General features: G+C 32.4%; 1 protein-coding gene across 1 annotated transcript; it reads right to left on the bottom strand.

Moving 5' to 3' along the window:
- Nucleotides 1–564: 564 nt before the first annotated feature.
- On the bottom strand, nt 565–9,222 carry LOC134261310 (uncharacterized). The gene is made up of 3 exons (XM_062743751.1): nt 8,008–9,222; nt 5,184–6,882; nt 565–717 (listed from the first exon to the last, which is right to left on the bottom strand). The coding sequence occupies exons 1-2, from the start codon at nt 9,085–9,087 to the stop codon at nt 6,841–6,843; spliced, it is 1,122 nt and encodes a 373-aa protein (XP_062599735.1). The 5' UTR covers nt 9,088–9,222; the 3' UTR covers nt 565–717; nt 5,184–6,840.
- Nucleotides 9,223–15,368: the final 6,146 nt, after the last annotated feature.

The raw sequence follows: 15,368 nt of genomic DNA on the forward strand, positions 1-15,368 counted from the left end.
ACTGCTCAATATGCCTACATATAAATAATGCAATTACTGAATATGTCAAAATTTGTCTAGTATCTATTCACTTAAAGTATAATTAATAAATATATGAAGATCTGTGATTTTAGAAAAATATTGATGGATGTATATGGACAGGTACACTATACTGCCATTGTTATTCCCGTAAGTCCAAAAAAATCGTCTAACAGGTGGAAAAAAATATTCAGTATATTGATTTGATTGCTGATTCACATACAGATGGATCAACAAAGTGACCCTGTCCTTATTCACTGTCGTTTCAGTGAGCTTGTCAACATTTTAAGCTCCAAGGTTTTCAGTAGAGGCCCAAAGAGGCATCTAATTACATCCGCGTATATTTTTGTACTATCATAAAACATTCTGTCAATTAGTTGAAGAATGTTGGATGTAAAGTACACAATACATAAGAAAAATAAAGTGTAAACATATTGTCACATACAACAAAGTAGGGTCATAAAGCTGTGTACTAATAAGAATATAACATACGTGTATATTCAAATAAACAAGTAACATTTTGTAATACTTTGATCTCACTGGATATTAAGTTTACAATACACAAGCAAAATAAATTAAACATATCAACATAAGCAACAAAGGTCGATCGCTAATCTCTGTTTTAAAAATATGCAATCGTGAATGAACATATTCCCTTCTTATCCGACACTTCCATACAACTTTGAACTTTTGCAGCTACTCTAAAATACGAGGGTTGTCCCAGAAAAACGCGAACTTTTTGAATATTTCAAATACTATTCTACCAAAACTAATAATTTTTGGCATGGTGTTGGGAAATCATCTTTTAGATATTATAACAAAATATTATAGGCATGTGATGCCATATGCATATATAAACAACATTTAAATGATGCTAAATATCGGTGGTCGGCGCACGACAATTTTTTGACATTTACAAATAACATTGTGATTGAAGTTTTCGTTGTCATCAGGCTATATGGCAATATAATATCAAAAGTTTTACTATAATAAATTCTCTATGATTTGGTGTACTTGTTGTTAAAATTTCATTCATTTGACATCATTAATGACGGATATATGACGATATATAGCAAAGCGCTTTAAATTAGACATTGTCAAAAATGGTGACGTTAAGCTGTGATGCGGAGCACCAAATTATCAAGCAACACTATGTTGAGCGGGATACAGTACCCGCATCGTTATTCTTTACAAATCTATCGTGTCCTATCGTGCGTGTATCCTATCGTATCGTGCGTGTATCCTATCGTATCGTGCGTGTATCCTATCGTATCGTGTTTTCCGTTTATCGTGTTTTGCGTTTTCTATCGTGTTTTCCGTTTATCGTGTTTTGCGTTTATCGTGTAGATCGTTTATCAGGTTCTATAGTGTATCGTGTTTTGCGTTTATCGTGTACATTCGGAAACCCTCGCTTTTTATCTTTACTACAGGAAGAAACTACCGAGGTATTCCGAGTTTCTTTTTCGTTTTGTTAACTTAAATAAGATTGTTTTAACCAAGAAAGAGAAATGATTAGTTAATTCCTTAGTTTTTCATCATTAAAAAAAATATTAAAGCGTGGAAGGAAAAGAATAAATATATAAATAATATAATTAATAAATTAAACAATTAATAATATATTAAATTAAGAAAATAATCATATCATAGACAAGCAGAGAATCAAAATTAATTTTTGAAAATGAAATAATCGACTCTCTGTTGTTTTTTTTAATTCATGGAAATGAGTCACTAGAGGATGATTTTCGGTAAGTCACGGAAAATTTTAATAATAATTAGCAGAGGATTTATATGTATCTTTTAAAATATAATATTCATTTTTTTTTTCTCCCGATCAATCGTCTGGTAATATTAGCAATGTGTTTTCGCCTCTGATCAGCATGTACATGTATGCACAATTATTTAAAATCTTGATTTAAAAACAAATAATAATAACGAAGCTTTAAGCATTTAATTAAGACATTGATCCAGATAACTTTAACACAGATTTTCTCCGTATAGTTACAATTTTTTGAATTTATTTTTATCACTATCTAATTAGTTAAATTTCTTAATATGTCTAAATTTAAAAAAGAATTATACCAAAATTATAAAATGTAATGCATGAAAATGCTCTACCCGATTTATCTCACCATGCATGGCAGTTACTATAAAATAGAAGTTTTACATTTATTTTATCTGGCATTAGAAGATCTAAAAATAATAAACAGGAAAATCATGATGGCTTTGAACAGCTTAAACTAAAATATAATGCACCTGCGTGTCAAATCGAAGAGCTTTCCTTGCCATAAAAACTGACAGGTATGTGTACCTCTCTAATCAGCGCACTGCCTTCCTGTGTGGTCAACACCCCTTCCCCTTCTCCCCTAGCCCCCTAAATGATAGCTTTGCCCGTGTGTATTTACCATCAACATACCTGAACTGCTCTCTCACCTTGTGTCAAACAGTATCTATTTTCGGGATTGTGTTCACACCTTGCGTGAACTAAATGTACACTCATAAAAGTATTTTTTTCCTTCTAAATCAATTAAATAATTGTACAAATTATAGATTTGAAAAATCATTTCCTAGCTTGAATTTAAATAAAAAAAATCACATAACTCAATCCGCTGATTTATTTTATCTGTACGATGTTTCCATAACTTCATGTAAATAAGTATTTTAATGAAATTAAAAAAAAAAGATACTGCACTTATAGTACATGAACTTTCTGATTATCGGTTTTTCTTTTGGATCACCGGGTTTTCATCGGGTTACAGACAGAATTAATTCTAGGAAGCAATTTCTTTGATTGTAGAAAAGATTGAAATAATTCTAACATTTTAAACTATGAAAATTTGCTCGCATTATTTTTTCTACGGTATTTTACTATAATAAAAAAAAAGAAGTCTGATTCCGCCGTGACCATGCAAGACGAGTAAATGTATTGCACCCAATCAGTTTATAGTATTAATCGATTTCATTCCATATATATATATATCTTTATTTAAGAAGTCAATATCATTTTTGGCTACATGTATTTGGCTAGATGATGTTAATCTAATTTTAAATTGGTAACGGACTTTCAACATTCCGCCCTTTGAATACGCCGTATATGAGATTACCGGATAAGTCTAAAATAATTTTCAGGGTTTAATAATTCATTTGCATTAGAAACAGTACACACAAAGTTTAGTAGCAATGATTTATAATTATTTATTATTTCTAAATTATTGTGTTTTCTATTGTAAAGTCATTAAATAAAAGTCATGTTCGTTAATTAATACTATGTTTTAAGTATCTGATATATAAACGTTTACGTGTACATAAGTTAGAGCTTAGCGTAAACGTACAGGTACATGTGTAGTTGTACAGATTCATATTCTGTTGACACAATTTACTGTATTAATGCAGAGCGCCATTGTATTAACAATTATTTAGATTTCTACTCAGGAAATTACTTTTCTTGAACTATATAGTTCTTTAAAGCTGATTTCTTTGGACCAGTCTTTCGGCCGGTCTTCTACATGTATTTTTTCCCTAAGATTTTAATATTTAATTGCGATTTTTGGATACACCGCAGATTGTAAGCTTTAGACATTAAATACAAATATTTAATTTATTGCGTAAATAATTTAGCATTTGTAGATAAATTTATTAGGTACAAATGCATATTTTTTTCATAAATAATAAATCTATTTATAGGGTTTCATAAATTTATAATAGTACCCGTGATAAACAGCAGCACATAATTATGAAAGGGATTTTTGTGCAACAATTACATGTATGTTAAAATATCCGTAATTAAAGGAGTCATAGTTCAACCTTAAGATGAGAATTTCAACATTCACACAAATAATCGTAAATCCACACCCTTAAGTGGAAATAAAAAAAAAAAATTACAGTCTCCATTTCATAATAATCCATTTAATCATTGTCAAAAAATATGTATAAAGACACAACTTTTGTAAAATTACCAGTGATCTCAATTTTTTTTTATTATAATAATTAAATGTACTTCAAAATTTAGATTTGAAGCTTTGCAAGTACTTAAATTGAAATATTGTAGCAACTAAACAAAATGATCTTTTCGTCTTGTCAGAAAACGTTCCGCATTTTGAAACAATCCTTTCAGGTTTTGCGTTTATCCTATCGTGAAGATCGTTTATCAGGTCTATCGTGTTTTGCGTTTATCGTGTTTTGCGTGTATCGTGTTTTGCGTTTATCGTGTTTTGCGTTTATCCTATCGTGCGTGTATCCTGTCCTATCGTGCGTGTATCCTATCGTATCGTGCGTGTATCCTATCGTATCGTGCGTGTATCCTATCGTATCGTGTATCCTGTAAAGAATAACGATGCGGGTACTGTATGCCTCCTGCATATAGAAAAAAAAAGTTAACGATGAAAGAACTCGAACACAATATTGGGAAGAGGTTTATATCTAGTAGAAGAGGTTCTTGTTTGACTTGACTAATTTTTTGATAGAAGAGAATAGACTTTTGCACATAAATAAAAACTAACTGAAAAGACAAGAGTGGGACGTCATAGACCTACGTGAAGACCGCTGTCAAATAATTCGGTCAGGTAGCTTTATGATCGGGATTGTGAAATTGTCTATTGAAAGAATTACACCCCCACAACCCCAAACTTTTAGTAACATTAGTATTTGAGATGCATAATTTGGTAATTAAAAAATAATTAAACACATTGCCGAATGTGTGAAAAAATTTATATTAATAATGACGAACTTTTCGTAACAAATTCCTAAACTTTACGAGATACGTTTTGACGTCGTCAGTGTTGCGCCGACAGCTAATTTGATAGATTCCTTTGCATGAGAGGAAAATTTTATTTACAGAGATATTTCTTTGAAATTTTTAGACATTATTCCAAAAATGTTGATCATGATGTACTGTAGATCACTAAATTTTCGCGACACCTTCTTTTCGCGAGTCAATCATTGGATCTGTATAAGCGAGACATAATTTTCACGAATTGTTGTTATTCCTCTATATAATCGTAAGGAATAATTATATACGCGAGAATTAAATTTTCGCGAGCTCAATGTCTCGCGTAATTACGCGAAAATAAAGTTCTCGCGAATAAAAAGTGATTTACAGTATGCCAATTTTTAACTTTATAGTCCTAGTAAAACAAAAGATATTAAAAATATTCGCGTTTTTCTGGGACAACCCTCGTAGGTACAAGTAGTATAGGATACACATTCACTTAAAATGAACTCTCAAGCACTTTCTATTCTTATAAGATGAAGTTAAACATGCAATTCTTTAATATTCTACACAATAATCAACCAGTTCCTAATCTGTAGCTCCTTCCTTACGATTGATTATTGTTTCTATTTCTAGGACATTATATTTGATTTTCTCTAAAGCTTCTTGAATTTTAACAATTCTACAATATAATACTTTCATGTAAATTAGTTGATTCTGATTTAATGCTATACATTTGTTAAAGCACCATTATCAGATTAATGATAGAGCCATTATCTCCAACGTAGCAATGGTAACATTGCTTGAATACAGGTGATATTCCATTAAATAGCGACTGAAGAGAATTCATATGCACAAGGCCCACTCTCATTGAATCTTGTCTGAGAGTTGGACGCCGAACTCATGTTTCGCTAAAAATTGTTAAATAAATCTGTTCTTTATTTCGGTAAGCCTTATAATTAAGCTTATCCAATAAGGATATGGAGATAACGAACAGTATCCAATCTCAAAGTCCATTAAACAATATACAAAATAAGAGCAGAGCAAACACGGACCTCCAAAACATCAGAGGTGGGATCAGGTGCCATGGAGGAGTGAGCATCCTCTGCCGACCGGTCACACCCGCCGTGTGCTCCTTGTAATGATCGTGAAATAGCGGAAAAATTCCGTCATCAACTCAGTGTGTAAATAATGGACTCATAATAAGTATGAAAAACGTCAGTCAGCATTTGACTCAATGATAAATTGTATTTGCTGACAAGGTCATTGTAGCGACCATAAAATTTACGAAATGATGGCTTTAAATGAGACAATTGATATTCTTGTTTCATCAACTAAAGGTTTTTCACAAATGAAACTTTCAGGTGGATTGCAGATTTCCGACATCTTCAACCGAGTGTTCCAGAATTCATTGTTTACTAGTCCTACAAACGTTCTATTAATGAAGATTATAATTTCTGAACGGCCGCTTCCAGTCTTCAATTTCGTTTTAATGTCAACATCTGAGACTTTAATTCTTGAACATCTGACACAACTGTCTTCATCAGTTCGTGTTGATCCTTGACAAACTTCTCTATGATAGTTTTTATTGCATCTTCCCCTTCCTCTTTCAGAGCGAGTTTCTGAATACCTTTAAGACTATCCACATACTTTTTACCAGTGAACGTTTCCAGTCTTTGGCAGACATCTGACATTGTTGACCAGGTATCGTCGAATTCTGTCTGAGGGATTGAGGCTGAGCTTACGTGTGCAGTTAGTCTATTTCGTATTGACCTAATTCTTTCGATATCATCACCCACTCTCACCTCTGCTGCTGCAGGCTCTTCTCCCCATTTTCCTTTTGTTGGTTTAGGAATCTTTGAACAAATGTTTCTTATCAATTTGTATGTTAATGAAATATCAAATTCCTCATATCCTGATATTTTTGCTTTTTTCAATTGTTCTTCTTGATTTGCGTTTAGATTCAGGCTCTTCAACTTTTTGTTTGATAATAAATCCACTTTGTTCTCAATATCAGATGCAGGAATTTCTGATTCTAGAATATCTCTGTATGCCTTATTCAACACATCATTTGTAGCCATACCAAGTTTTGCAAATCTAGACCGGCCTTCTAGGTTTTATCCAGAGGCCACAGGAGTACTGGAATCACTCGACTCTCTCTGAAACAAAATAAACCATAGCTGTTATAATGAACCAATCTTAACCTCGAAACTAAGTGCTGGAAATAGCCAACTTTGTCTGAAGCAAAACCAATCTTAGTTCATCTAATGGAGCCAACTTAGGAAAAAACATTATAAACCAAGATTAAAATTTATAAGATGATTCCCCATATATTAAGCAAAGCTGAACCCTAATGCAAGTACAGTTTGTTTTCCAAGGTGATTATAACAAAGGGCCCTGTTGTAGGTCAAGAAAGGAAAATTAGGATAAAAACAATTTTAATTTACCATTAGATATCATTGAGTTGGTGACATCACATCAATTTGGAAAATTAGGAATAAAGTGAAATGAAAGATTTATCTAGAGAGAAACATAATGTACTCATCAGAGCTTCTAAAACCCTGGTACCCGAACCACGAGACAATGGATAGTTAATTGCACAATTTTGGTAAAAGATAAAAAATCCATTAACCTTTTGCAAAACAGTTCATCTACTCTGCACTGGTCTGAAAGAAACTTGGTGCTTTGACTAAGGTCATGACACATTTTGAGATTATAAGCAATATTAGTTTGAAGTATACAGATATACCTAACTACATTTCTTCATTCCATTTTGAGTTTCCAATTATTTATACAGATATACCTAACTACATTTCTTCATTTCATTTTGAGTTTCCAATTATTTTTTCAGGTAAACATCATATTACCTTAAAATAAGTTCAAATCATGACACATTCTTGGGTCGTAAGAAATCTTTGAGTCAAATAATGGTCCATTTTACAAGATATGGTAACACTTATTTTATTTTTAAAAAATTTATTTCTGAAAGTGATCTTGAACTTGACCAATTGGCCATACATTTAGATCAATACATTCCTGATAGAATGCTCTGTGTAAAATATAAACTTCAAATGTCTCTCTCTTTAATATTTTTTTCATTCATTGATCTTTTATATGGTCAAAATCAGTATGATTCCTCAGCTTGTAAACAATAAATGTGCAAGTGTTTTTTCCTACAAAGTTATTGGCTGGACATGTATACCAACAGACAGGCAGACAATGTAAGTCCTAAAAATCGATTTTTCGATTGTTTTACAGGGAGTATAAAGATTAATAACTGTTACCTTTTCCCAGAATCCCTGTGTCTTTTGTACATTTATCACATGTTTCTCCCGAAGTTGACACTTGCACTGAATTTCTTTTGCCTTGATTTTGGACAGCTCACTTGAAAGTGTAAAAGAAAGATCATTCTCATTACAAATAATGTTTTGACATTTGAATCCTCTGAGGAATATCTTTGTGCCAATAAATGTTTCTGTCAATTTCCCTATTCCTTTATCAATGGAGTTTCCAATTTCATATGATACTTCTTTGTCTATGGTCAATGATTTGATTCTCAGCACTTGCAACTGAATATCATCATTACATATGCCAACAACAACAGTGTGTTCATTGTGATCAAACACTGCCGCCGTTTGATAAAGACATGGACTTCCTTCATTATCTTCATCTTTTGCAACACTCCATCTTAGAGAACTTATGCAGTATGCTACTAGTCTGTAGAACACAAACATAGCAAAGGAACTGAATCGATAGCACAAAATGGATGAACATTCCCATGTATCTTCACTGAAGTCAGCTTTAAACTGCTTTTTGTTCATACACGGGACATACCATGACATGCTACCTACTGATACAGCCTCAAATGCATTCAAATGTACCAGCATTTGGAGTTTCTCCATGTATAGCATAATTTCATTTTTATGTTTCAAGTAAGAGGGTTCATCTTTCCACAAAGCATCTATAACTGTTTCTTTAAGTTCCCCTGTTTTGTTGAAGGATTTCCACTCTTTGATTAATTTTGTTTGACAATCTTTATTGATGTGGTTTTCATCAGCAATTATTTTACTGAAAGCATTAGCAAACCACTGAATATCTAGTATAACATGTTCCCTCAATTCCACTTCTTCAAAATTCAAAAGAAGGCCACTGTCATGGAAACATTTTAAAAAGTTAGACATTTCTTCCTCACTTTTGATTTGGTATTCCCGAGGAAGAGATGAGTTGAGCTTCCAGATTTCACTCAGGGTCAAAACCTTCCAGCCTCCTTCATATAATAACTGCTCCATTAAAGCCCACGAAGAAGGCAATTCAACTTTTGTATTGTTTTCATCTGTAAATAGTTCTACTATGGACTTTTTCATTGACTCCAGGTTTTCCTTGGTATTATCATTAAGTTTCTTTAAACCGACTGCATACTCCCGATCATTCAGAGAATCACTTAACCAATCTCTGTCCTCGTCTGGAACAGCATTCCAGAACTCCCTAAGATACTTTTTTATTTCCTAAAGATAAAAACAAAGCAAACATGAAAATATTTTAAGAACAGAATTGTGCGCTAAAATCATAATATAATGCTATATTATGGGTGATCTTTGAAAAATCTGGAGTTACAGGAATCCCAGTAGTAAAATTGGTACAAAATCTAATTGATTACAGATAAAACTGTAGATTTGGTATCCCTTATAGTATATTTTGTCACTTTGGATGTAAAGCAGTCAATAGATAGCTTCTGTGAATGAAAAGATTTTTATATAACTTTCGTATGATATGTGTATAGAATGTGTTCTGATACAGAACACTTTAAGGGAGTATGGAACTGACGATTTTGAATCCACCGCGCAACTCCAAGTGACGTAAATGAATTTTACATTTTTGTTATGTCGTTAAAATCTTTCGATGATTTTTATCAAATTTCACCGAGCAACTTATTGTATAGATATACTTGATATAAAATGATATAAATTGTGATTAAAATATCATCAAAATCGAACCAAAAAACAACTCAGTGAAATTTTACGACTTATCTCGCTTACCGCCGTTTTCGGCATTGTAAACAAAGCGGATGTTTCGGAAAGCATGAAATGCGGAGAAATCTTGGGTTTTCGTCTATCAAATCTATTTAGCGGTACAACAAGGCTTCCTTGACTGAAAGAAGGCGATACTGAGGTGTGTCATACTGAAATTACTCTGCCAACAATCACTCGAATGAAGGAATCACAATCACATCACCATGATCACCCCACCCCACCATGCCCACGACAACTCTCGTCTGATCTGCCCAGGTTTGTCTCTAAATTCAACATATTATTTTCTTCCGTAATCATGGCAATTCTTTGCAATATAAGTATTTAAACAGGGGTAAAGGGACAAGGGCACTATAACTATTAATCCGAGATTCCTCTGACTCGAACTCCTGCTTTTACATTTTAACCTGTCACAATGTAAAAGCAGGGTTTAGAGTCAGATCAGAGGAATCTTGGATTATATAACTTTATTACACACTTAGTAATAAATACAGGTTTTTTGCATATGCGATATGGCTGACGTCACAATAGCCGTATCAACCCTGCAGGGCTGATATGGATTTGCGGGGCTGATATCCGTATCAGCCCTGCAAATTCATATCAGCCCTGCAGGGCTTATACGGCTATTGTGACGTCAATATCACACCCTTAGTAAATTAAACCACAATAACAGTACTTGTGATCATACACAATTTTTCGTGGGTTCATATTCTCTTAATTTTAACTTTTTGAAAATAAGAATAATCTTAATTTACAAATACATGTAATACTATAGAATATTTTCAAATTACGGATCAAGTGCATTGAAATAGAAGTAGAAACAAACCCAAATCATATGAGACATTAGAATATGTACATGTATGTAAGAAGTCCATGCATGATTATTTACTTATTTTCTTCTCAACTTAATGTCTTCTGTATTTTATTACTAAGTATGTAATAAATATAATAAAACATACCCTTTTCCACATCACATCCTGTATCAGCCCTCGACCAATATCAGCCCTCGGGCCTTCGGCCCTTTGGCTGATATTGGTGTCTCGGGCTGATACAGGGTGTGATATGGAAAAGGGTATGTATTATTCTCTATATAATCACACGCTAAATACCACAGTGGTGTATATATGTGTATCACTGTCAGTTGATCTTCACATGACATAATCCAGTTGTACTCTGTCATGCATGTGTACATAGATATCATATCATTTGAGACACTAGCTGTTATACATGTTACCCAAACAATTACCCTGAGATGCAACATCATGCAAGGTGTTGAGCACTCTATAGAATTTTTCCCATCTACATACAATTCAATATTTCACTGACTAGTCTACACTACAACAAAAGTAATGCACATAGATAAGATAAGATAAGATTTGTTAATACCAATTTGGGGCCCATCAGGGCATACATTGCACATATACAATACTCATAAAATTCTTCTGCTTAACAGTGGTATTCATTAATTATTGCATTAATGTTTGTGCCTAAGCCGCTACAATGTGAAGCTCAGGTCAGGATCCCCCCTGTAATTTGCAAGGTTATTAAATTCATATACTATAGCAAGATAAAAGTTACCTTGGACCCCCCTTGGAGAAACTTAGACCCCCCTGTTAAACGCAAATAATTTGTGTTAAATCGGTAGGAATAATCAAAGGTTTGAAGCATTAGAAGTCATCGACTATAATAAAATATTAATGCAGATTAAAGAATATTCCATTAAAAAAAATTTCATACATACATGTAAGAATAAACATGACAAATCCGTAAATGCTCCTCAGATGTACAACATGTAATTTTTTTGAATAGGTATTCCTGTTTTTGTGGAATTTTTTGCATGAAGTCGAGATAAAAGAGAATATAGAATATTTTATATCTGCTAAATGAAGACTTGAGAAGAGGTACATGTATTGGGATGGAGCTGACAGATGCTCTAAAGGCCAATCTATAATAGGGTGTACCACTGAAGCCCTCTCACACAGTGTCCTAGCTTACGGATCATCCGCTTACATTAAGGTACAGTGTTATGTTTTTAAAACTGTATATTTTATACTTGTCAATATCTTAGTATGTACATGTTGTTATTAATTAAGTGAAAAAAAAGTTTCTGTTTGCCCAACCAACTCCAGTTTATAGCCAATCCTTTTTTCTATCTTAATTTTAAGATATCTGTAGCATACAGAGAAAGACGTAAGAAAATTGTGAGTATATAGCAAAGATATGACAAACTGCAATAATTGACTGCACAATATAAGTGCCGGAAAAACAAAGGTTGTATCTACCGTTTCGTTGTTTCGTATATGTCAAGTTCACGCTACTCTTATTTTTAGCTCAAACTTGTAAACAAAATTCAACTGGAGCATGCAAAGGTGAGAAATATGTTCTAACAACTTTTTAAAAAGCTTACATCAAATTTTTTGGTCTACTTATATTCATTCGTGGATACCTGAGACCATGGCAACTATGGAAACTTATTCAACACTTTCTGCGCACGCGTATAATAGGAAGGAAGAAGTACCAGGGTATTTTGCAATATTTTCGTTCTGGGGCAGACAGAAATTATTTTTACTTATATTTTTCCCCTTTTAGGTTCTGAAACCTGTAATTTTCTGAAACCTAATACTTTAAGGAATTGAACAAAATTTACAGAGGTCATGCGAAAATTCTACATTTGTCAATTTTCCCCTTTGTGCGTCACTGTGCCGCTTTAAAAAATATGAATATTCATTTTTTTCACAATATTACCAAGCATATCAATTTCCATATTTAAAAACACTAATTTGACATCAGTTTTTTATTTCTTACAGTGTGCCAGAACATCATATCAGCAATGAGCGGGTAGACCATTTGAACCAGTATTTTGTTCCATAAAGAACAATCATTTAACAGGCAGACAAAACTACAGGTTTGAAAATAAATGGAAGAAAATCACTGGACTCAATATAATTTCCTATCCCAGTATTCTGAAACTGTGGCATTGTCAACAAACTCTGTGTGGAATTATTGATAAAAGATTTGAATGAAAAACTATTTCTGCATTATTCTAAATGAATTATGGATTTTATTTCAGAATTAAGACTTTTTCAGTTGAAGTTTGATAAGAAAAAAAGACATTCATCCTCAGTCTATTTGAAATGTCAATGGCATCAATTATGTCTTTTGAATGTTGAAGTTTTCCACATATTTTTACAATTTAAAGAATTATAAAAAAAAAAAAAAAAAAAATAGAAAATGAAATGAATTTGAAATAAATAGTTTGAAAAACTTGTCAAATCATATTTTTCTGTTTCAGCATTGAAAGAATAGGTGAATTCACACTTTTCAAAAGTTATGTCCATTGGCCGCCATTTGAGGAAAAATCCAAAGAGTCCTTACAGTACCCTTAATTAATAGTTTTCTGGTTTGTAAATTTGTCATCTGAATGCAAGAATTATGTGCATCTTCTATAATGATTGCCCAAGAATGGGCCAACTCATATATCAAAAAAAAAAAATTAAAACACAGTTGATTTATCTGAGCATGCCCAAAATAGTTTGTAGCATAAAGAGGAGAAATGTCATTTCTTTCCTATTTGATTGACCTATCAAAGGGACACAACTTTTGCAAAGTGTGGATTGGATTATAGTCTATATATTCTCTATTTAGAAAAACAGTCAACAAAATACATTTAGATTTAAACTCCTTAAAACATATTGATAGTCATTCCCCAACATTTTATTGATTTGAATCCATTTATAGTGATACATGTATAATGAAACAGCCACAACTTGCAAAAAACATCATGTCCATGTTGCATACATGCCAACTTTCCCGATTTAGGTGGGATTCTCCCGATTTTACCCTTTCATCCCGCCTTCCCGATCGTGAGAGAAAAATTGCCCCAATTTCCCGATTTGAAAAAATTAAGATTTTCAGTTTCCCTACCGCCGAATTTTGTCAATTGGGATAAGAATATCTGAGTTGTTTACTCAATGCACACAGATAAGTCTGTTTATTTAGCATGCAGAGTTGACAACTATTAAGCAAAGATATTTAAATTTGGAAAAAGTAAAACTTTAATGTGTATTGAATTATTTGTGTTATCAATATTATAATTAAAACAAAAAGTATTTCATAATCATTTATTTTCACGACAAAATATCGTGAATTTAAAGCTTTGAAAATTGTCGTCACGCACAAAATCCCCCATGGGAATCTTCAAAAGTTGGCATGTATGCCATGTTTTGTTGTCTCTGCTCTTATTTGTATTGTTGTATCGACTTCGAGACTGAATACTGTTCGTTATCTCCATATCCTTCATGTCACAATATTAAAAAAAAAACAATTAAGGGAAGATCTGCTAGCATTACTGTACCAGTAGGTCAAATTTATAGATCTAAATATTTATTTAAAACAAAATACTATATTCTATCGATTTGTTTTGCATATTACTTAGCAATTTACCAGGTACCGACTGTTTTCGGGTGACATTTATTATGTTAGCCTCCCTGGGATGAAAACATTCACTCCACGTTGGACAATTTTGCAACCCTTGGAGACTAATTATAAAAATAAAGTTGCCCTCAACAGTCAACATCATTCAATATTTGTTTTGGTTCATGTAATATAGTGGCACTTGATCAAAGGACTTGTTTTTGTAATTTGTTGTTCCAGCTGTATAATATATTTTAAAAGTATTGTTTTTACTCTTCACCATATTATACACATTTAGCAAAATACATTGTAGGGTATTGTGGTGGTGTAACTTTTTTCCCCAGCTTTAACAGGGTGTCCATAATGTGCGGTGGTTTCATATTGGTTATTGAATTTTTATATCATATCTTTATAAGCTACTGGACAGAAAAATATTCAAAACAAGACGCAGATTTATTACTAATAATAGTTGTACGTGGAGATAGAATCTTTAATCTCATTATCTTGAGTATTCAGGGCATGAGTCAGGGCCAATCTACACTATACCATGTATACATGTAGGCATTGTAGGCATTCCATGATTCCCGTCTTCGCCCAATCACTTTATTTCATCAATTTCACTGAAACGTTAGAAACAATTGAATGGTATTTTTTTTTAAATATTAATTATTCAATGACAAGTGAAAATACCTCGTTTAATCAGCTAAATTGATTAAGCATCGTATCAAATATCAATTTTGAGTTTGAGTTGTAAACTGGAAATAACTTGTACAGTGTAATATACAAAACTCTATCGTGAAATCGTAAGATTTCCGGATTGCTCGCGAAAACTCTGGCGAAAAGCATTATCCACCGTAATACGAAAGAAATAAAGCAACGATGGAAATATTTTATTGTAAATTGATAAAATCGAGTGAATAAAAAACTAAAAACAAGTATTTTAAAATTGCAAACTCATTATTGTTACATTTCATAACAACTGCGAGCAGAGGAAATTCGGGTCGATGAATTCGGAAGAAGATTACTCTTAAACTGTACACTAACTTTATAATTTTTTTTCAGCAATTTGTAAAACAAACAAATCCCTATAAATATTGCATAAGAAATTAAACTTTTAATTATTCCTTAATTGCTTAAAATTACATTGTACATATATATTAACCAATTTCCCAAATAAATTTATATTATATAAATAAATCAAAATA

This window comes from Saccostrea cucullata, unplaced genomic scaffold (assembly GCF_032062105.1).
Source record: "Saccostrea cucullata isolate Sc308-1 unplaced genomic scaffold, CSIRO_AGI_Scuc_v1 ctg22869, whole genome shotgun sequence".
NCBI classification, from domain to species: domain Eukaryota; kingdom Metazoa; phylum Mollusca; class Bivalvia; order Ostreida; family Ostreidae; genus Saccostrea; species Saccostrea cuccullata.